The sequence below is a fragment of the Scyliorhinus canicula genome, chromosome 18 (assembly GCF_902713615.1).
Source record: "Scyliorhinus canicula chromosome 18, sScyCan1.1, whole genome shotgun sequence".
In the NCBI taxonomy this organism is placed as follows: Eukaryota; Metazoa; Chordata; class Chondrichthyes; order Carcharhiniformes; family Scyliorhinidae; genus Scyliorhinus; species Scyliorhinus canicula.
The window spans coordinates 90,306,445-90,330,838 of NC_052163.1; the positions used below are offsets into that span (position 1 = coordinate 90,306,445).

General features: G+C 44.1%; 1 protein-coding gene across 2 annotated transcripts in view; it reads right to left on the bottom strand.

Annotated features, from left to right (window-relative positions):
* Positions 1-15,208: 15,208 nt before the first annotated feature.
* LOC119953617 (signal-transducing adaptor protein 1-like) overlaps positions 15,209-24,394 on the bottom strand; it is a 79,990-nt gene continuing 70,804 nt past the window's right edge. Inside the window, exons 11-13 of one of the 2 annotated variants that reach the window (XM_038778061.1) lie at positions 21,156-21,188; positions 18,448-18,540; positions 15,209-16,498 (exon numbers count right to left, since the gene is read on the bottom strand). In XM_038778061.1, the coding sequence (XP_038633989.1) occupies positions 16,443-16,498; positions 18,448-18,540; positions 21,156-21,188 (182 nt within the window). In that variant the 3' untranslated portion in view covers positions 15,209-16,442. Of the gene's footprint in view, positions 16,502-18,447; positions 18,541-21,155; positions 21,189-24,394 lie in introns of both variants that reach the window. The other variant, XM_038778060.1, reaches the window with a different exon arrangement.

Below are 24,394 nucleotides of genomic sequence, written 5' to 3' on the forward strand. Positions count from 1 at the left end.
CCTATTCTTAAAAATGTTACAGCAGGCCACTTGGAAGTAATCAGGCAGATTCAACATAATTTTGTGAAAGGGAAATCATGTTTAATCAATTTTATTAGATTATATTTGAATAGGTAACTTATGCTGTGGATAGAGATGAACTGGTGGATGCACTGATTTCCAGAAAGGATTTGATAATTTGCCGAATCCAAAGTTATTGGGAAAAATTAAGGACACAATCTACCGGTCACCCTGCACCTGAAAAGCAGTGCAACATGGCCGATAAATGACGGGTCTCCACTCTCTAGATCTACCTGGCTCACTACGCCTCGCGAGATCTAACACGATCTTGCGAGACGTTGCGATGTAAAGCCTGCCCATTGTGGGCGGGACCAATTTTTGACAAATCTGCATATTAGTGCAGCGAGACATCTAGTTCACAGTAATATGCAGTTCTGAGGTAACCAAGGCATTGGGACAAATCTCCTTCACCTCGGGTGAGCACTATTCAATGCTGGTCCCCGCTAATGGGGACCGGATGGGACGGCACTCATGGGGATCTCCCAGGAGATCAGAGGCACCCAGGTGCTTGCCCCCTGGGCAGGGTGGCACCCTGACACTGCCAGCATGCTGCTGCAACTATCCACACCTAGCTGTGGCAGGGCTGCAGAGGTTTGATCTGATCCATCGATTATGGGATCACTTTATCCAGTCTTTAAAATGCACGTAGTCCTGTGTTGTAGCTTCACCAGGTTGTCAGCTACATTTTAGATACACCTGATATCTCTCTCGGCATGTTCTGCATTTGTGAACCAGCGTTGATCCTCTGACTTGATGTAATGTAAAGTGAAGGATATACTGGGCCATAGGGAATACAATTCTGCTGCTGCTCATTGCCCATAGTGCCATATGGATGACCAGTTTTGAGCTTCTAGATCTGTTTTTTGTATCTCTCTCATTTAGGATGGTGGCAGTGTCACACATCATGATGAACGGTACCCTCCGTGTGAACATGGAATGTTATCCTCACAAGTTCTGCATAGTGTTCACTCCTACACATACAGCACTGCTATAATGTTCCGACCACTATGCTGTCTGAAACCTGTGATGTTGCAAAGAATGGATCTGTATGGTTCATCAGTGGAGTGGATGGCTGATTTAGCTTTCATTCCTCATCCTCTCCACATTCTCCCCCTCCTCCATGATACATGAGAGTTAGCTATGGTGATGCACCTACAAACAGCAGGCATGCTCCATTTCTAGCAGTATTGGCTAATTTGGAACTCACTTGATAAGTATTTCTGGGTAGATCCAAATTTTTTGTGAGTTTACCAAGACTCTATGCTGCAAATCTCCTTGACATCGGCCCCCACTGACTGCCGCAGGAGCAAACGTTAGAGATTTCTTTTTGGAGCTGAGATATTTTCCCCCATGCCACCTTCTGAATACCTTTTGAGGATGAAGAAATTCTTGATGTTCGCCTTGATCGCTTCCCACGAGTGCATTGCGGACTCAAAAAGGAGTTTCTCTCAGTTCTCCAACTTTGAAATTCATCCCTTCTCAGTTCTTCACTGCTGTCCATGAGTTGATAGTTTCAGGTTCAGCTTCCATGTCTCCCTGCTGACTCCTTGGTCTTCCTGACAATTGGCCAGAGGGAGGCGACCATCGGAGAAGATAACCACTTGATGTTGTGGATCTGACCATGAGCACACGGGGATACAAACAGAACGTCTAACCTGAAATGGATGGGTCCAGCTGGCCTCAACCAGATGTGTCTATGTAGTGCTCCATCTGCAGCGTTACTGGAGATGTTGCACAACCTGATGCCTTTTTACCATTGTTGACCGAGAAAACCCATCTCGATCGGCATGGACAGACACGAGAAAAAACACACTGCCTACTTTAACTTTATTGTATTTGAGTATTACAATCTTCAAAATCAATCACACAGAATATGACACAAATTCACAACCGAGCTGTAGGTGTTACCCATACTAGTGAAGGACGCTTGCCAGGCGGCAATCACTTAGTGTGGATATCTTCTTCTCTGAGGTCTGAGCTCATGGCTCCTCTTCTGCAGTGGTTCCTTCTGGGTGTTACCAGGTTGTTGCTGATGATGTGTTTTGATATTCCTTCTTTTATCCAGGTTCTGCTAGTGCTGAGTCATGATAAACACACACATACACCTGACCCAAGTTCCATTGCCCCATCAAGACTTAAGCTCATTAATAGAAATAAACAGGATGCGCCTGTTCAGTCAGTGTTTCAATCAAGATTCATTTTCCTCTGAATAATTCTTGTCTGACCAGCTATTAGCCCATTAATGAGTCTGATGGCCTCTTTGTCCATCAGTTGTCCTGCTGTAAAGTTGATCACTGCTGTCTCGAAGTTACATATTCATAGCCTGGACTTTTTTTGATCTTTTGTATAAACATGATAACTACTGTAAGTAGGTAATCACAAAGATCCATATAATGAGTTTTTGTGTTGACATGTGTTCTGGCAGGTAGCCAATATAGATTCCAGCCAGGGCCTTATTTGGTTGGTTCTGTTTTCCACCTATATGAATTTTCTCCTCTGCCAGCCTGTCCCCAGTACCACACCATTTTCATCAGGGATCTGGACATAGCTTAGAGTTTGGTGTCGGTCCCAGCAGATCGTCCAGCCAATGATGCAGTTGATGTCACCACCTAGTACGATTGGCCCAGACATTGTCAGTCATAGTGGGAGGGGAGGATGTCAGAATTTTGCACTTGCACAAAAGCAACAGGCCAGCTGCCCCTCGGATGGAACACATTACGTAGTGGATTTGATGCTAAGCATATAAATGGAGGCAATTTTTAATCCCATTTAAAGTGTGCAGTTTATGAGTCTGAAAGTCAATGCAAGTGTCAAACTCTTGTGTGTTTCTGCATGCCCCTTGCATTCACAATCGGTTGCACCCTTGTAAGGTTGAGACAACAGTCTTGCTCCCTCACGGGAGTGTTGTTGCAGCTGGGTGACATTGGACTGTCAGGGGGGGCACAGTTCATGCATCTGAAAAGGTTAACTTGTTCCCAGATGTTGGTGACGTTCCACGCTCCTCGTCTTTTGAGCTTCCTGGGGCAGGTTTTTGCTGACAACTCGCTGTTCCCAACATTGTAGCCTGGAGGTGTGCTGGACCTTTGCTGCTTTCAATGTTTAGCAGCTGGGGAGGTGCAGCCATCTGGGATGGCCACTTACAATAAGAAACATGGACGGTCGCAAAGCATAATAGGAAAAATGGATAATGCAAGGTTCAGGCAGGCTCAGAACCTGAATGTATATTTGTGAGCAAAGAATCCAGACAGCATCGAAACCCCCAACCGATTAACATTTTGATGGCCCATCTCCATAAGTCCTTTACCTCCTTTCCATCCTGTGCACCATGCACATTTTTCTGCTGGTGGCGACTCCCTTGCCTTTCCTCACCGGATGAGAAGCAACTGGGGGGTGTCTGTTAGGTCAGCTACCTCTTGGTGTTAGTTTGGACTTTGGCTTTTTCTTTCTTTGTAGTGTGGTTTTTCTTTTAAACAATTGTCAGCCTCCTTTGTTCTTCTTCTGTCTCCTCTTCCAATGTCTGCTCTGCAGGAGGCTGTGAGGTGGTGTTTTGAGTTTGACCGTTTGCTGAAGTATGCTTCCCATTTTGCTTGCTCGCCAGGATGAGATGTCAATCCCCTTTTGAGGTTTGTTACTCCTGTTAATCATCTACACATGGGTAGCCTAGCAGTATGGGCGGGACATGGAAAGCTGGCCAGCTTCCCTAGAACCATAGAATCCCTACAGTGCAGAAGGAAGCCATTCGCCCCATCGAGTCTGCACCGACCCTCTGAAAGAACACTCTATCTGGGCCCACTCCCCTGCTCTAACCCATAACCCCACCTAACCTGCACATCTTTGGACTGTAGGAGGACCCAGAGGAAACCCATGCAGACATGGGGCGAACATGCAGTCACGCAAGGCCAGGTTTAAACCTGGGTTCCTGGCGCTGTGAGGCAGTGGTGCTAACCACTTTGCAGCCATGCCGCCGCCCCCCCCCCCCCCCCCCCACTTCAGCACACAGCACTTGTTCTCAATGTTTGGGCAGCACGGTAGCACAAGTGGATAGCACTGTGGCTTCAGTGCCAGGGTCCCAGGTTTGATTCCCCGCTGGGACGTGTCTGTGTGGAGTCTGCACATTCTCCCCGTGTCTGCGTGGGTTTCCTCCGGGCGCTCCGGTTTCCTCCCACAGTCCAAAGACGTGCAGGTTAGGTGGATTGGCCATGTTAAATTTCCCTTAGTGACCAAAAAGGTTAGTTGGGGTTATTGGGTTATGGGGATAGGGTGGAAGTGGGGGCTTAAGTGGGTCGGTGCAGACTCGATGGGCCGAATGGCCACCTCCTGCACTGTATGTTCTATGTTCTCCTTGCAATCTGCCGACCTTCACGCTTACAGTGTCAGCAGAAGGTTGCTCTGCAGTTGGCAGCCATGCGTCCGGATGTCCCAAACTCTGGGCTTTCTCCATACACCAGATAGCCTTGACTTTTTCTAATGGTGAAGCTGGAGGAAGGCTGGAGGGTGGCTCTGTTGGCATTGAGCTTCAAGATCACCTTGACCTGTCATCTGCTAGTCCAAATCACAAAAGAATCCTTGGCTTCAACTTCAACTCTTCCCATGTCACCTCAACATACTTGACAAGAAAGACCAGCACATCCACAATGAGGATACTTGGTTTTGTCGTGATAGCAAAATAAACAGCAGCTCCACAATGAGGAATGACAGCTGTAACTGTTTTTCTCTCTCCTTCAATATGTTTAAGAGCCTCGGGCGGCTTGTGAAGTTTTCAAACATCACATTGAAGTATCCACCAGTGGGGAAGCACTAAAGCCAGAAATTTCTATAGCTTAAAATCTAACATTCAAAACGGGTTCACTAAACAAACAAAGCCTGGTCTACCACTATGTCTTCCTCACTGTGACCCGACACACCCCTTGGCTTGGAGCTCAAGTATTGGTTCCAGCCATGGCTGAAACATTGAGTCTTCACTATTGATGTTAGTCCTCAGCCAGCATGAGGTGCCCCAATGAGAGGAGAGCTTGAGCACCATGTCGTCATTGTTGTCAGGGCATTAGACCCACATCTGTCTTTAGTCTACTTACAGCAAGCTGTCTGAGAAAGCAAAATTTGTTCTAGGCTTATAATGAACGGAGCCCTTAATGGGGCCTTCTGCTCCTTTATGGAAATGTTATTAGTCATTTTCCAATTACTAATGTCAAAACACAAATAGAGCACATAAAGAATGATAAATAGGGTGTTCAAAGACTCGGATGGAGCTGGAGTGGTCTGACTCTTTGCCAAGTCCTTCCAGTTACCAATCTTTTTGTCAGTCTATATTAAATCTCTTTAGATGGAGCCTGGCTGGCTGTCCTCCTGTGTAATTTATGTTTTAACAGGGAGTACTATATCATTAACGACTGTACAATTTAATAGTCAATTCACAAACACGTTTCTTTGCCAAGTGTTAAACCACCTGCTGTTGTGCTTCAGAAAAAGGCAATTTTCCCAGCAGCAGGACAAATACCATTTCAGAGCACTACATTTTACAAAGCATGACCATTATCAAATTGTTTTCACTGCTGTAAAATATTCCAGAGAATTCTGCCTTGGCCATGATTCTTTTTTTCATTCACCATTTTCTTTTTGTTTCTTCCCTTTCTGAAGATTGCCGCCTTTACAGTACACAGCCTGTACTATAAAGATTTGCTTCTGTCTGTCTGTTGCGATCATTTCACAGATGCTAGTGGCAATTGGACAACTCGCCCGAGTGCCCCTGCTTTGTCTGTATCCCTATGTGCATAGATCCTGAGTGACTTGACATTGGAAGGAAACAGCATATTCGAATGTAAAATTAAAGCAGGAAATGCTGGAAATACTCAGCTGCTCAGGCAACATCTGTGAAGAGACACAAAAACATCAGGTAGACAAGCTTACATCTGTGTATCTAGCTAGTGAGCATCCTTGTATGGTGGCACAGTGATTAGCACTGCTGCTCACAGCACCAGAGACCCAAGTTCAATTCCAACCTTGGGTGGCTGTCAGTGTCGGGTTTGCACATTCTCCCTGTGTCTACGTGGACGGTGATCGTGGAGGCCCTGAAGCCCTGATGGCATGATGGTAGTGGTAGGGGTCCTTATGTCACAATGCCGGCGATGGAAGTGGGGAGAGGATCTTTATTGTCACTTTGAGATGGGGGTGCCCTTTTTCGATTTCTGGAGGCCGGGCCTTCCAGCGTTTGCAGGTGCCATACAGTTTTGCTGTAGGAGGTTAAGAAAGCAGATAATATAGCATTGACACTCCTGTCACCATGTTGAACCACGAGTGGGCTGGTTTAGCTCACTGGGCTAAATCACTGGCTTTTAAAACAGGCCAGCAGCACGGTTCGATTCCCGTACCAGCCTCCCCGGACAGGCGCCGGAATGTGGCGACTAGGGGTTTTTCACAGTAACTTCATTGAAGCCTACTCGTGACAATAAGCGATTTTCATTTCATTTCATTTTCATATGGTGAAATAAGAACATAAGAACTAGGAGCAGGAGTAGGCCATCTGGCCCCTCGAGCCTGCTCCGCCATTCAATGAGATCATGGCTGATCTTTTGTGGACTCAGCTCTACTTTGGGCCCGAACACCATAACCCTTAATCCCTTTATTCTTCAAAAAACTATCTATCTCTATCTTAAAAACATTTAATGAAGGAGCCTCAACTGCTTCACTGGGCAAGGAATTCCATAGATTCACAACCCGTTGGGTGAAGAAGTTCCTTTTAAACTCAGTCCTAAATCTACTTCCCCTTATTTTGAGACTATGCCCCCTAGTACTGCTTTCACCCGCCAGTGGGAACAACCTGCCCGCATCTATCCTAACTATTCCCTTCATAATTTTATATGTTTCCATCAGGTCCCTCATCCTTCTAAATTCCAATGAGATGATAGATTCCAACATCTTCCCTACTACCAAAGTTAAGCTCACTGGCCTATAATTACCTGCTTTCTGCCTACCACCTTTTTTAAACAGTGGTGTCACGTTTGCCAATTTCCAATCCGCCGGGACCACCCCAGAGTCTAGTGAATTTTGGTAAATTATCACTAGTGCATCTGCAATTTCCCTAGCCATCTCTTTTAGCACTCTGGGATGCATTCCATCAGGGCCAGGAGACTTGTCTACTTTAGCCCCATTAGCTTGCCCATCATTACCTCCTTAGTGACAGCAATCATCTCAAGGTCCCCACCTGTCATAGCCTCATTTCTATCAGTCACTGGCATGTTATTTGTGTCTTCACTGTGAAGACCAACCAAAAAACTTGTTCAGTTCCTTAGCCATTTCCTCATCTCCCATTATTAAATCTCCCTACTCATCCTCTAAAGGACCAATATTTACCTTAGCCACTCTTTTTGACTGAGTGATGCCTGATGATAACCAACTGTTGTCCAACTCCTGCTCGATGTTGTCTACTCAACCTCTCCTCGTAATTCAACCCCTTCAGCTCTGGGATTAACCGAGTGAATCTCCTCTGCACACCCTCCAGCGCCAGTACGTCCATTCTCGGGTAAGGAGACCAAAACTGAACACAATACTCCAGGTGTGGCCTCACCAACACCTTATAAAATTGCAGCATAACCTCCCTAATCTTAAACTCCATCCCTCTAGCAATGAAGGACAACATTCTATTTGCCTTCTTAATCACCTGTTGCACCTGTAAACCAACTTTTTGCGACTCATGCACCAGCACACCCAGCTCTCTCTGCATAGCAGCATGTCTTAATATTTTATCATTTAAATAATAATCCCTTTTGCTGTTATTCCTACCAAAATGGATAACCTCACATTTGTCAACATTGTATTCCATCTGCCAGACCCTAGCCCATTCACTTAACCTATCCAAATCCCTCTGTAGACTTCCGGTATCCTCTGCACTTTTTGCTTTACCACTCATCTTAGTGTCATCCACAAACTTGGACACATTGCACTTGGTCCCCAACTCCAAATCATCTATGTAAATTGTGGACCCAACACTGATCCCTGAGGGACACCACTAGCTACTGAGTGCCAACCAGAGAAACACCCATTAATCCCCACTCTTTGCTTTCTATTAATTAACCAATCCTCTATCCATGTTACTACTTTACCCTTAATGCCATGCATTTTTATCTTATGCAGCAACCTTTTGTGTGGCACCTTGTCAAAGGGTTTCTGGAAATCCAGATATACCACATCCATTGGCTCCCCATTATCTACCGCTCTGGTAATGTCCTCAAAAAACTCCACTAAATTAGTTAGGCACGACCTGCCCTTTATGAACCTATGCTGCGTCTGCCCAATGGACAATTTCCATCCAGATGCCTCGCTATTTCTTCCTTGATGATAGATTCCAACATCTTCCCTACTACCAAAGTTAAGCTCACTGGCCTATAATTACCTGCTTTCTGCCTACCACCTTTTTTTAAACAGTGGTGTCACGTTTGCCAATTTCCAATCCGCCGGGACCACCCCAGAGTCTAGTGAATTTTGGTAAATTATCACTAGTGCATTTGCAATTTCCCTAGCCATCTCTTTTAGCACTCTGGGATGCATTCCATCAGGGTCAGGAGACTTGTCTACTTTAGCCCCATTAGATTGCCTATCATTACCTCCTTAGTGACAGCAATCATCTCAAGGTCCCCACCTGTCATAGCCTCATTTCTATCAGTCACTGGCATGTTATTTGTGTCTTCACTGTGAAGACCGACCCAAAAAACCTGTTCAGTTCCTCAGCCATTTCCTCATCTCCCATTATTAAATCTCCCTACTCATCCTCTAAAGGATCAATATTTACCTTAGCCCCTCTTTTTGACTGAGTGATGCCTGATGATAACCAACTGTTGTCCAACTCCTGCTCGATGTTGTCAAGAACCAACAAGGCAACAGCAGCAAATGTTACAGAGACCAATAATTGGTTGTGCCATGCCTCAATTCATTTGAATAATTGGCATAAATTCCTACCACAGTTTTGGCATTGTGCCCAACAGCGAATATGGAAAATCTGCCTGGCGGGCAGTTCCAACTTAAAAGGATGTGGCCATTTAAGGATAAGTGGTTATTTTACTGACGCATTATATTTTAGACTGCATATCAGTTTATAACTGAAATAATATGTCAAACTTGTCCTGGCTGTATGAGGAAGGATGGGGATTTGTAAATGGCAACTCAGGGCTAACAGTTTTTGAAGAAATAGCATGGATCAATAAAGGACATTTTGTAGATGTCATGGATTTTCAGATATTTGAGAAATTTGAGAAATAAATTAACATGTAAATAAAGTATGTGAGATCCCAGGTTTTATCAATAGGGACGTGGGAGTGCAAAAAGAAAAGGTCAATGCTGAACATATGCAGATTATTAGTTATTCCAGTTAGAACTTTGTGCAATTTTAGGTTCCTCACTTTGGGAATTACGTCAAAGCCAATGGAGTGGGAAATGAAGGGATCCACTAGGGTGATACCAGCTTTTGGTCATCTGAAGAAACTAGTGTTGGCAACACAGGACCTAGGAGCAGGTGCAGGCCATTCGGCCCTTCGAGCCTGTTCTAACAACCCAATAAGATCATGGCCAATCTGGTTGTGGTCTCAAAACCACTTTGCCACTGCCCTCATAACACGTGACTGCCTTTGTCTGTCAAAAGATCCGTTTAATCTGCCTGAAATAAATCCAGTGACCCAGCCTCTGCTGCTTTCTGGGAAAGGAAATTACACATACCAACAGCAGTTTGAGAGAGAAAAAATTGTCATCCCCACATTAAACACTTTAGCCATCTTAAAACCTTTAATAAGAAATGTATGAGGGAATTTGATAGAGGTGTGCAAAATTATGAAATTTGGGCAAGCAAATAGCAACAAATAAGTCTCAGGGTCAGTAGGTCAGTAACTAAATAGAAGCAATGAATTCAAGATTGTTGCAAAAAGGTGAATGGGTGAAATTAGTCGAATTAGTAGAATAATAGAAATTAGTAGAAATAAGGGGAAATAGTGCAGAGGACATGGAAAGCTCTACCAAAAGTTTATGTGGAAGAAAAATTCACAATGGCTTGTAAAGGGAAGTGGATAAATACTTTCAAAAAGGAACACATGGAAGAATCAGGAAAGGGCTGGGGAATGGGATTAAATGTATGACCTTTTGAGAGTTGGTACAGGTGCGATGGGGCAAATGACCTCTTTCTGGCTGTAAAAGTGTTTTCTCTACTTTCTTTTCCATCTCTCCGCAACCACATTGAAACATTAATATAAAAGCAAATTACTACAAATGCTGGAATCTGAAACAAAACAGAAAATACTGGACAATTACGGCATCTGTGGAAAGAGAAGGGAGATAATGTTTCAAGTCTGGATGAATTTGGCTTTGACAAAGAGTCATCAAAACTAGAAACGTTAGCTCCCTTCTCTCTCCACATTGAATCATTCCTGGGTACTCCATCTTCCCATTTTGTCACGATACTTACGGAAATGATTTTTGTCTTCCTCTTGATCAAGTGGCACGGTGGCACAGTGGTTAGCACTATTCTTTCATAGAGTCAAGGACCCTGATTCAATTCAGGTCTTGGGTCACTGCCTGTGTGGAGTTTGAATGTTCTCCCGGTGCCTACGTGGGTTTCCTCCAAGTGGTTTCTTCCCGCCGTCCAAAGATGTGCAAGTTAGGTGAATTACCATGCTAAATTGCTCCTTCGTGAACAAGGATGTGCAGGTTAGGTTATGGGGTAGGGAGGTGTGGACATAGGTGGGGTGCTCATTTAAAGGGTAGGTGTAGACTCGATGGGACAAATGGCCTCCTTCTGCACTGTAGGGATTCTATGCAATGCCAAATCTTTCCAAAAGTGAAGCCCTCAACAAATTTCCATGTAGCTTCCACTATATGTAATTTGTGGAGCGGGGGTAGGGTGGGGCCGGCCTGAATGATTTTAATGGCTGGAGTGTTACAAAGCAGAATCACTGATCCCACTAAGATAAAAGCAAAATACTTCTGTGGATGCTAGAATCCGAAACAAAAACAGAAAATGCTGGACAATCTCAGACAGCATCTGTGGAAAGAGAATGGAGCTAACGTTTTGAGTCTAGATGACTTCACACCTGCTGGGATTATCCAGCATTTTCTGCTTCAGTGTTACTGATCCCACCCCCAGGCTTTGACACGTTCCACCGATTTGTGCGCCCGTTAAGTGAGATTCTGCTTGAGGCACAATACTTGTGAGATTCACCATATTTCCAATTTTATTTTTCAAAGTCTGAAGCAGAAGATGAAACATTCAGCATATTTCATAATGGCCACACTATGGGTGGGACAATTATATACATGACTTTGGGCACATTTAATGGTGAACAGATAAAGCCCAGGGCCGGAACTCCGTTTGGGCGACTTGGTTTCCCGCCGGAGATGAATCACCTTTGATTTGCACTCGCACTGGGAGCGTAGATCAGGGACAATTCACTACTGTTATGGGCCAGGGTTTAGAGAACCCAAAGTGTATCATGGAGTTCACCTGACCCACAACTTTTAATAGATTGTGGTATAGGGAGTACACGGCCCCCTCTACAGGATGGTACAACAGAAATGGAAAAGTATTTTTTAAAGCAAAACAATGTTTATTCTATGAACTCAAGTTAACCTTTTAAAAACATACAGTGAACATCTTACAACCATTAATTCAAATACAACCCCCAAAGAATACAAGGCTAAGTAATTCTTACTTTCCTTTTAACATCCATAAGACTTAAAAACACCTTTTAACAGAAAGACATCAGGCTTAACTTCACTCCTGAGAACAGTTACCACGTTGAAATCAGCAAATGGACACTCATAAGCTTGCAGAGATTCACACACATCCTGCTGTGATTGCAGCTTCTCCAAAACTAAAATGAAATCAAACCCACCCTGCAGCAAAAAGCCTAAAGCGAAAGTAAAAAGCTGACAGACTGCCCAGCTCCACCCACTCTCTGACATCACTGCAGTAATAAATACCTATTTGTTAAAGGTACTCTCACTACAGATATTTATATACACACCCATTTATAAACATCCATTTCTTAAAGGTACTCTCACATGACACTACCCTTGCCATGCAAATTCATGTCTGGGTGGGGATCGTGAGGGATTTCCTTGGGAATCCTCCTATTAGGCCACCATTTGAGTGAGCGGTCCGATAGCTCTGCAGAAAGTACTTTACTGTGGGGGTGGGTTGCATTGGGGGGGGGGGGGGGGGTGTGGGGGGGGGGGGGGGGGGGGGATGGTGGTCCTCCAATTTTGCGGCAACTCCGTTAAAGAGCTATGCTGGGAAATACCTGCACCAATTCTCACCCACGTGAAACCCAGCTCAGAGGACTGGAGATTCACGTGGACTTGGAGAATCTGGTGCCCAGCCCATTAATAGAATACATTGCATCCTCCCACTGGCACGGAGCGTGAACCTTGATGCTGCCGCCAGTGGGGGACCAGAGAATCCAGCCCCAGGTCAAAACCACATGAGAAAAAGGAAAATTTCACTTGATACAATTGGCACCCAATATAGACATTAACATTATAAACACCACAAGCTTTAATTTCATCCAATGTTTGTCAAGACTTTATTTTCATCATGATTGTCAAAATGGTTACAATTTAAAAACAGAAATAAGAAAATAGTGCAAACCATAAATATGTGCAGCGAAATTTGCTTTTATATTGTTTTCTACAGATACCCCCCGCACCATTTTTAAAAGGCAACTTGAGAAGTGCAAGCAAGTCATCTTGATCAGAAGTTCTATGATTTGGGCAGCACTAGTTCTATTCAAACAAAGCAAATTGGAGGTTCTACGTAATTGGTCTCAATGTCTCTGTATTTGATCGGAGACAGTCAGGATACAATCATTATGCTGCAAATCTGAGTGAAGACAGGAATAGTTTTTGCTTGGTTAAGGACAGGACCAGATAATGCTATTTTGTCCTTTATCCTAAATAACCCAACAATACTTTTAAAGATGCGTGAGCTGCTTGAGGGCTCTCCATACCCATGCCCAGCAAGAGTCACTGTCTTCAGAATAAAGTGTGTGATGGTGCGGGGGAGGGAACCAGAGGAAAACACAAAATAATTATGTTTTATATTAGATAAAAATTATTTCAACCTATTTGAATACATTGAAAATTCACATTAATCCTTATCAAAGTACTTAACATGTACCATGCTTAAATTAATCTTGAGATCTTTTTCACAGCACTGCTGGTTACTAAGCTCAGCTTTTTTATAAAGCATACGTTACTGTTCACATGTAGTCCAATATATTGTGTTTTTTTTTATAAATTTAGATTACCCAATTATTTTTTCCAATTAAGGAGGCAATTTAGCGTGTCCAATCCACCTAACCTGCACATTTTTTTGGGTTGAGGGAGCGAAACCCACGCAGACACGGAGAGAATGTGCAAACTCCACACGGACAGTGACCCAGAGCCGGGATCGAACCTGGGACCTCAGCGCCGTGAGGCAGCTGTGCTAACCACTAGGCCACCGTGCTGCCCTATATATTGTGTTATAGTGTTATTTAAAAGAGGAAGCTGCACTCTAGTCATGTAGCTCACACTCACACCGCTCGTCAGTCCAATTTTAGTGTCATTCTTTCCCCCCACCAAACTAGGCCCGTGTGAGTCCTCTTTGCTCATTGATAAGCTCACGTTGCCCTGATAGAGCTGGGTTCTCACCTTACCATTGAGAGTTGTGGTTAGACCTCAGATACAAGAGGACACACAAAAAGCCATTTAGTCTATTAAAGTCTTTTCTTTTTGGATTGTAAATGATCTACCCTATCTATTTAATCTCCTGAGGGAAGGTTTGGTGAAATTTCTCCTGATTCCCTCGCCCACCAATTCAAACTCAATACCAATCTAAAACTCCGTCTACATCATAAGCCAGATTTCCTGCTTTCCACATTCCTAATCGCCACCAGCCCTCAATGTTCCAAGCAGGGATCTGTATTTACATCATTCTATCATTCTTTTGGTATCTGCTCTCGTGTGGTATGGTGGTGAAGAAAGGGGAAGCACAATCTAAAGCTGATCTCGAGACATGTGCATTTTCTGTCCATGCTTTTATCAATTCTTACAAACAAGGTTGGATCATTAGCAAACAATTGCAATGCTCATTCCTCTCAGTATTTAAGCAACAAATGATGCAACCCCACCATTCACCATCCTGCCATCCCTCCCCCTCCCCCCCCCCCCCACCCCCCCCCCCCCCCCCCCCCCCCAACCCCCACCTTTCCACATCTTACAATCTTCCTTTCTTCGTTTAAATTGAACATCTCCTTTCCAATATTCTGAATAGGCTTAATGGACTCACTATTGGCAACTACTGAAGAAATGCTAGAATGTGTTAGCCCTGAACACATGAGCATAGTTAATTCAATATTTTTTCCCAATTTTCTCCTCTCCTTTCCTGAAGATACTGGTTTTTGCAAGAGACAGACGTTGGCTGTCCTCCAATCTCTCACCCAAAGTAGGCCATTCTACATGTTTAATCTTAAACTGTGAGTAAGGAGACATCACGGGAAAGCCTACACTTCTCCACATCCAAATCCCTATCTAAATGCCTGGATGAGTGCTGCTCCAGCAACACTCAAGAAGCCCAACACCATCCAAGACAAAGCAGCAGATTGATTTGTGCCGCATCCACCACATTCACTCCCTCCACCACCAACACATCGTAACAACAGTTTGTACCATCCACAAGATGCACTGCAGAAACTCACCAAGAGTTCTTTTTTTGTTCCTCTGATTAAAATAGTAGAAGTTAGACTCCACTATCTATCAGACAATAAGCAAGTGATTGATGATATGAATTATGAAGATAATGAAGACATAGATGCTCTACCATCCCAGTTCAGAGGAGGTTCACCAGATTGATTCCAGACAGGAGGAATTTGTCTTACGAAGAGAAAATTAGCAGTTTAGGCCTATAAGTTTAGAAGAATGAGGGGACATCAAATTGAGGGACGTATGATGATGAAAGGTATGGATAAAGTAGACATGGAGTGGATGCTTCCACTTGTGGGGCATCCTAGAATGAGAGGTCATAGTCTCAGGATAAGTGGTAGCAAATTTAAAACAGAGATGAGGAGAAACTACATTTCCCATAGGGTTGCGAATCTGTGGAATCCCCTACCCCAGAGTGCGGTGGATGCTGGGACAGTGAGTAAAATTAAGGAGTTAGACAGATTTTTAATTAGTAATGGGTTGAAGGGTTACCAAGAACGGGCAGGATGGTGGAGTTGAGGCCGGCGTGAGATCACCCATGATCGTGTTGAACCGGGAATAAGGCTCGAGAGGCTAAATTGCCTACTCCTGCTCCTCGATCTTATATTCCAGAAAATAACTATTCTGCCTAATCCCACCTTCTAGCTCTTGGTCTCTAGACCTTTAAGAAACAGCAACTCAAGCACAAATCTGGAGTTCTCCATTAATAAGGGGATTTTTTGATTAATAAGGGGATCAGGGGTAATGGGAAGAAGGCAGGAGAATGAGGAACATATCAGCCATGATCAATTGGTGAAGATGACCCGATGGATCAAATACCCTAATTCTGCTCCTATATCTTATGGTCTTAAAAGTTACCGCCACAGATCCGCAACATTCCCTGGTTAACTGGTTGAATGGAACAGTATGCAAATCTTTCACTATTGATTTGCATGCTTGTTTCAAATATATTTCACACCATTTGTCTAGTTTTAAAAGTTAGACCACATGCACCATTTGAACATTAGGGTTCACACTAAAAGAAGCCTGTGGAGTGGACTCGATGGGCCGAATGGCCTTACTTCCGCTCCTATGTCTTAAGGTCTTATGGTCTAAGCCGACAAGATGGAGCCCCAAACCTCATCTTAACCTCAGTTCACCTGACTCAGTCTGTGTGAGTCTCAAATTCTCTGGTTTGTACATGATCATGGCCAAGTGACCCATGTGCACAAAGGTACAAGCACAAATGAGATTCAGGTAGATCCGTAAAAGCAATTGGCACAAGTGTCTATGATCTCTTCATCAAAACTAATGTTTACATCTTGTTCAATTTAGTGTAGAAAGGAAGTGGGACGGCATCATCTTTTAGTCCGAATAACTACTTTTGTACAGTACAATATGGGTTGTAAGATTGAACATCTTTCAGTTAAGTCACCATGACTATCATTAAACAGGAAGTGCAGCTAATGGCAATTATCATATCAAAGAATCAACATTAAATGCACAGTTTTTGTGAAGAGATTTGGTTTGATATTACCCAAAAGGGAAGTCAACATCCTCAATGATTTTAACATGTTTTTTACATGTTTGGAAATATCACCATATATTTCACTCAAATCCCATTTCTTCACTTAATTCTTCTCCAGTCCTCCGATAGGCATGAATGTTATTGGGAAGAACGTTGCTCATTCTTTGTTGTCTTTCCCCTCCATCAACTTTACCTGGTGCTTACGGTTGACAGCTGCTGAAGAAATGATAAAATGTGTTAGCTTGGAACACATAAACATAGTTAATTAAGTAATAAGCCTGACAACATCAGGTTAAAGTCCAACAGGTGTGTTTCGAATCAGTAGACTCGCATTCAAAGTATTGTCTTGCATCTTTGACTTTGTCTATATATATATATATATATGTATGTTTCTATTTATATGTTCCTGGAACCCACCTCTTCATTCACCTGAGGAAGGAGCTGTGCTCCGAAAGTTAGTGATTAGAAATAAACCTGTTGGACTTTAACCTGGTGTTGTAAGACTTCTTACTGAGTTCACCCCAGCCCAACGCCGGCATTTCTACATCATAGTTAATTAAATATCACAGGAAAGCCTACATTTATCCCTATCCAAATGCCTGGATGAGTGAAGCTCCAACAATACTCAAGAAACTCAACACCAACCAGGATAAAGCGGAAGATGGATTTGCACCGCATCCACCACATTCAACATTCACGACCTCCAACAGCGACGCATAGTGACAGCTGTGTGCACCATCTACAAGTTGCGCTTCAGAAACTCGTGCAAGACTCCTTCGACAGCACCTTCTAAACTTGGCCCCTACCACCTGTTATGGGCCAGGGTTTAGAGAACCCCAAAGTGTATCATGGAGTTCACCTGACCCACAACTTTGAATAGATTGTGGTATGGGGAGCACATGGCCCACTCTATAGGTGTGGTACAGCAGAAATGATAAAGTATTTTTTAAAGCAAAACAATGTTTATTCTAGGAACTCAAGTTAACCTTTTTAAAACATACAGTGAACATTTAGCAACTATTAATTCAAATACAACCCCCAAAGACTACACAACACTAAGTAATCCTTTAAGCTTTCCTTTTAACATCCATAAGACTTAAAAACATACCCTTTAACAGAAGCACATCAGGTTAAAGTCACTACTGAGAGCAGTTATTGGTTTTAAATCACCAAAGGATCCATTTATAGTTTTTAGATTACAGAGAGAGAGAGACTCATACACCTTATGGCTGTGACTGCAGCTATCCAGCTCCGAAAATGAAACTAAAACACACCCTGCAGCAAACATTCTAAAACAAAAGTAAAAAGCTGACAGCCCAGCTCCACCCACTCTCTGACATCACTGCAGTCTTAAAGATACTCTCACTACAGATATTTATATATATACACCCATTTCTTAAAGGTACTCTCACATGACACACCTCAAAGAACAAAACCCCGAGATGCATGGAAACACTACCACCTCCAAATTTCCCTCCAAAGTCCGCCCTTCGTTCATTGTTGCTGCGTCCAGATCCTGGAACACCCCCCCCCCCCCCCCCCCCCCCCCCCCCCCACTAGCACCATGGGTGTTTCTGCAGCACAAGGACTGCAGTGGTTACAAAAGGCAGCTCACCACCATCTTCTCAAGGGCAATTAGGGACGAGCGATAAATATAGACCTAGCCAGCGGAGCCCACATCCCATGAACAAGTATATAAACTGTCCAACCATTTACACTTTACTGTGGCTATCAGGAGTGGGAAAGGTAACTGGTTTTTCTCCTTGGGTCCAGGAATATGAGACCAATTATGGTTTCCCTATGCGCGCTTACTGAGATTCGCTAACTAAGCAGGACAAGGAATCAAACTTGTGACTGTGATCTGTGTGGCTCTCAGTCACACTGGGCAGTGTGCTTACCATTTGAATGATCAATGGTGCTGCTGAGCAGGAGCTTCGAAATAGTTGAAAAGTTATACTACACCATAATACTGCAAAACTGCATTTATTTAATTTACAAGGTAGTAATCCTGTGCTGTTTGCCGATTGCATACACAAATTCCACAACATATATTCCCAGTAAGTGAAAACTGCCTCTATTCTTAAGATTTGTTAGGTACACAATTAATTTAATAAGCACTTTGAAAAGCATATTTCATATTTTTAAGCATCTTCTCTGCTTACCTGATTTTAATCTAGGTGGAGCTTTGATTTGGGAAGAATCTGCCTGTGTCTGAATTTTTGCAATTGGTGGCATGAGTACCTTCTTGGGTCGAGCTGCAATAGACAAAAATCAGATGTTCAAGAAGATTACAGAATAATGCTATTCTCAATGTCATATCTGATACGTGGAAATGTCTACTAATGTAATCCTGCATACGTTTTACTACCTCCATTTATTTAATAGTTTGGATTTTAGACAACGTGATTACCTCCAGACTGTGCATGGTTTTCAACATTTCAATTGTGCACATCTTGTCCCCTTAATCCAGTCTAATTTGTGTGTTTGAGAATGCAACAAATGTTCAATTTGAGCCAGGTAGACAGGAAGTGCTGAACAGAGCCACAACACCTCCTCACAGGAACGGGATGCATTTGGGATGGAGTAGAATGTCAAACGTCAGTTGACTAACCAGTGGGTGTTCAGGAATATCAGGTTCGGCAGCCATTAAACTAGTGGCTGAGACGCAACCCCATGGTGAAGTCCATTTCAGAGAACCACCATTCCCACCACTTAAGCTGACTGGCTCCCAAGTGCGTGGCATGAGTTGTCATAAGCGCGAGCAACAATATAGTTTTGTGAGCAACATTTATGTTTCTGTTGATTTTGTTTCATTGATGTAGATATGAGATAAGTATTAGTTTCTCAGAAGACCATTGTAATAACGTTATAACTTAAATTAACCCGTTCACTTGTAGTATTAATGTCTATAATATAAAAATGTCTACATCTAAATTTCTAGCATAAATTAGTAATTTGCATGTGATATTTAATTTTTAAAAATGTTTATTACATTGAATAGCAAAAAAACTCCCCCAAATATTTATAGTTTCCATAAATTCCCATTAAGTTTTTTTTTTGCGGTGGAAAGCAAAAACAAGTGGAGTATCATAGAATTTACAGTGAAGAAGGAGGCCATTTGACCCATCGAGTCTGCACCGGCCCCTGGAATGAGCACCCTACCCAAGGTCAACACCTCCACCCTATCCCCATAACCCCACCCAACACGAAGGGCAATTTTGGACACTAAGGGCAATTTAACATGGCCAATCCACCTAACCTGCACATCTTTGGACTGTGGGAGGAAACCAGAGCGCCCGTTGGAAACCCATGCAGACACGGGGAGAACGTGCAGACTCCGCAAAGACAGTGACCCAAGCCGGGAATCGAACCTGGGACCCTGGAGCTGTGAAGCAATTGTGCTAACCACCGTGCTACCGGGATTCAGATCACAATGCCCCGTGAGATTGCTTTGAGGGATCTCCCAGCATCTATCGGCGGCGCCGCCTTTCGCGTGCAATGCAGCCAGTAGATCGCATCCACCATCAAGGACTGTGCTGGGCAGAGCCAGTCGGTGGTGTGCAGCGTCTTTGGGCCCAGCTAAGTGGTCGATGGATGAAAAGGTTTGAGGGCTGGTATCTTCCTCCATATACTAAACAATTTATTGGGGGGCCACAGCCCAATCTATGTTTGGTTAATGAGTTATTGGGCGCAATCTAACCAAATTGGAACAGAGTCCCGCGACGAGTGCGTCTAGCTGGGTGTTTCCCGGCACTTGCAGTGCCAAGAAACACCACGCCATCTATTAGGACTCTGTTTCAATTCAGGGCCTCAGCGGGAAACGCCCTGCTGAGGCTCCTCAAAGACCTGCTTCCTGCACTGAGGAGCTCTGCTCACCGGAACTCCTCAGTGCAGGAGGAGATCGGGATACCATTTTTAAATGGTGTCCTGATCTCTCAACCCCACGATGTGACTATCTAAACCACCCCCCCCCTCCACTAAAGCCCCAAGCCCCAACTCACCTATAAGGGAGTTCTCTCACCCACCCCCCCCCTCCACACATGCTGGATATCCCTGGTGCAGAAAAAGTCCCACTGGGCACCTTGGAAGTGCTAGGCTGGCACCCTGGTGGCACTGCCAGAGTGGCAATGCCAGGGTGCGCAGGTGGCGCCAGCGGTGCGGGGTTGCCACTCTGCCCCAAGGGCAAGGTCCTGGGAGACAACAATTCCCTGGGGGATCCCTACAATTACCTGTCCATTTGTGGGGAACAGCACCGAACAGCGCTCGCCCGAGGTCTCTGAGGCAAAGGGGTAGGGTCCCAACGCCTCGGTTAGATCAGAGGAGCGTATATTAGAGTGAGACTAGCTGCCTCACTCTAATATGCAGATTTGGAAAATAGTGATCCTGCCCACAATGCCCCGTGAGATTGCTTTGAGGGTCTCCCAGCATCTATCAACGGCACCGCGTGCAATGCAGCCAATAGATCACATCCACCATCAACGCTGCTGCAGATATGGAGGAATGTGATATTGGGCTGCACCCAACAATTCCCCACACCATGAGCTACTGGCTAGCTGAGTAGAAGACAGCCACTTCGATCTGAGATGAAAATGTAATTATAATACAAAAAGTTCTTTATATAGGATTCATTCATTCACTGAACAGAAGCTGGGATAATCCTGCCTCCTAACAACAACTAGTGCTGTTACTGGAGATCAAGGTGAGGAGACCGGCAGCACTGAATCCAACATCACAGTCAGGCAGACTGAAAGAAGTTCAGAGGCACCAAGCATCACAGCTGAGCCCTGCTTATTGTGTTATGGGCACCTGTGCCCTAGATGGAGATCAACATTTTTTTCTCATCTTACTTTTAACACTTTTTTTTACTTACTTGGTATTTTGACTTGATTCAGCGTCTCAATTTCTGAGGAAAGAAAACATGTTAAATTCTCAAATCAAGAAGAATAGGAAAGGTCACACATAGAATCATCCAACCCAGGATATGCTTTTCCTTTGAAAGTTACTGTCAAATCTGCTTCCACCACTCTTTGACACAGTACAGCCCAGATCATAACAAGAGGTTGCATTAAGATTCTCTGCTCATTCCACCCCCTACACAGCCCCCGCTCCCCCCTTGGAGTTTTAAACCCATCACCTTCATTCTGGTTCCTGACCGTCCTGGACTATGAACAGTTTCTTTTGATCCGATCAACAAACCCTCTCATAATTTTGAACATCTATAGTAAATCACCTCATAGCCTTCTCTGTTCAAAGACGATAAATCCCAGTTTCTCCCATCTCTCCACTTAACTGAAGTCCCTCATTCCTGGCATCAATCCGAGAGACTTCCTCTGCACCCTGCTCAAGGCTTTGAAATCCATCCGAAAGTCTGGTGTCCAGGATTGAACACAATACTTCAGCTGGGGCCTAATTCATAATAATTTCCTTGTTTTTCCAAGTTATGCCTCTATTTATAAAAGCCATATGCAACAGCATTATCAATTCATCATCCAGATTCAAAGATTTGTGACTGTGAATCCCAAGATCCTTCTGCTCTTCAACCCATGAGGAAATTATGCTGCTTAATTTACATTACCTCGTCTTTCTATTTTTCCAATGCATTGTTTCACATTCCTTTGCATTAAATGTTATCATGTGCCTTCCAATTTTACCCATACTGGGAATGCTAGCCAATATGTTATATTCAAAACTGGATAGCAGGATATTTGCACCACTCAGTTTGCAGGTCAGTGTGATGATTTTGTGCTATTGAGCCATGCCTATTAGGATCTGGTTCAAGACTGCCCTGAATTCAACAGTAAACTCCATAAACTGTTTTCTTTCAGAGCCCTAATGAGCTGCCTGCCCACAAGCGGCTAATTCCAGCTGGTCATGTAGAAATATGCAGCAGAATAGGATAGGAATAAAGTTGGGGAGAGTCAATCTGGGCCACTTCCTAATGTCGGATTCTAGAGCAGCATTAGCAGAGTCTGGAAGCAGGGCCACTTCACGCCCTTATTACAATAAAGCATTGTATAGAAATTCCAAAGATGGAAGGTAATGACAATGAAACCCCAATATACACATTTAGCCTCTTCCCTCGAGCCGTTAACATCCGCAGACAAGTTCTTTCCAGCAGGGTTCTTTGAGAAGTGATGTGAAGGTAGATTCCCCATCAGTGCAGAGGCATTAATGTCGATTGTTGCAACCCCAAAATGCTACCACAGTTCAGAGTAGCCCACACTGGCTGGACGTCTTCCTGGGTTTCCCACCATTGATTTCCCAACATGGCCATACTCGCAGCCTTCTCATACCAACTGGAAAGCAAATAGACTTAATAACCCATTGGGTGATTTTTGACTATCAAACCACCCATCTTATAATTAATATTTTTATAACTAAAGTGATGAAGCTTTTATTTTTGTAAATGCCCCTATGATTTTTCTCCTAGAGTGCCAGGAAGCACATGGCTATTTAACACGACTCACGTTGAATAGCCATGAGGCCGCACTTAGCCCTGTTTTGTACACTGAGCAGCTCCGCTCGCCCGAACTCCCCAATGTAGGGAGAGATTGGGACACCATTTAAAAATGGCGTTCCAATCGCCGAGGCCCCCAAAGTGATCCCCGACATCCCCCCCGAATCGTATTGGATCTCACGAGGCGTCACTATCCCAGGTGCAGGGTCTCCCAGCTTTTAATGGCCACACTGCACCGGGGAGAACTGCTTTTCCGGTGCAGTGTGGCCATTGGATCGCACCCTATACTCCACCTGCCCATTTTCTGTCCATTCATGTAACCCATCTATATCCCTTTGCAGATTCTTTGTATCCTCCTCACAACTTGCTTTCCTACCTATCTTTGTGTCATCAACAGCTTTGCCTGCAACACAGTCTTCATCCAAATGCTGATCATGATGCGGCTCCAGCACTGTGGCACTCAATCCTACTAGTTAAAGTTTGCCAACCTGAAAATTATCCTAATTCTCTGTTTCCTATTAGTTTGTTCCAGCCATGTTAATATAACACCCCCAACCCCTTGAACAAAGGATCCTTTGGCAGCACCTTCCAAACACCTAGAAGGGCAAGGGCAGCAGATGCATTCCCTCCAAGCCACATACCATCCTGACTTGGAATTATATCGCCAATCCTTCCCTATGGGTGTACCTACACCAGATGGACTGCTGTGGTATGAGGAGGCTCGCTACCAACTTCTCAAGGGCAATTAGGGATGCTGCCCAGCTAGTGATGCCCACATCCCTTGAACAATTATACTTTAAACATTAAATCCAGCAATGCGCTCATATCTCCATTTCTGCCTTCAAACATTATCATGAAAATTGCAAATACTCAATACATAATTAAGGCTACTGTGATTTTTTTTAACTTCATTTATGGGATGTGGGCACTGCTGGCTAGGCCAGAATTCATTGCCCATCCCTAATTGCCGTTGAGAAGGTGGTAGTGAACTACCTTCTTGAACTGCTGCAGTCCACCTAATGCAAAAACACCCACAGTGCTGTTAAGGAGGGAGTTCCAGGATTTTGACCCAGTGAAGGAAGGAACGGTATAGCAATCCCACACCAGACCCAACAGTGTCTACGATACTGGACCGAAACCCCAATATTTTATTTTGTAAGAATGATTTGCTCCAAGGATGTTTGCAAGAATAGGGATTTGGTCATTTTAAAATAAAACTTTATTATGAATACAATCTTAAACTTTTTAACTTCACACCCAAAAAGAGCAGCTTATAATTGTCCCTTAAACACTACTACTCTATTTCCCATTAAACAACTAGAAAATAAACATACAGATCTCAATTTATCTTACTGTGGGAAAGTTGTGGACTCAGCATCATGCAGCTCAGAACTCAGCTCCTCTCGCCAAAGTCTGCCTCTCCAAAGCCTTTCAAAATATCTCTCTGCATTCCTTGGCTCCATTCAGCAATGACCTCATGGGCGAAATTCTCCGACCCCACGCAGGGTCGCAGAATCGCCCGGGGCCGCCGAAAATCCCGCCCCCGCTGTGGCAGAAATTCTCCGCCACCCAGGAATTGGCGGGGGCGGGAATCGCGCCACGTCGAGCGGCGAGCCCCCTGCGCTGATTCTCTGGCCCGCGATGGGCCAAAG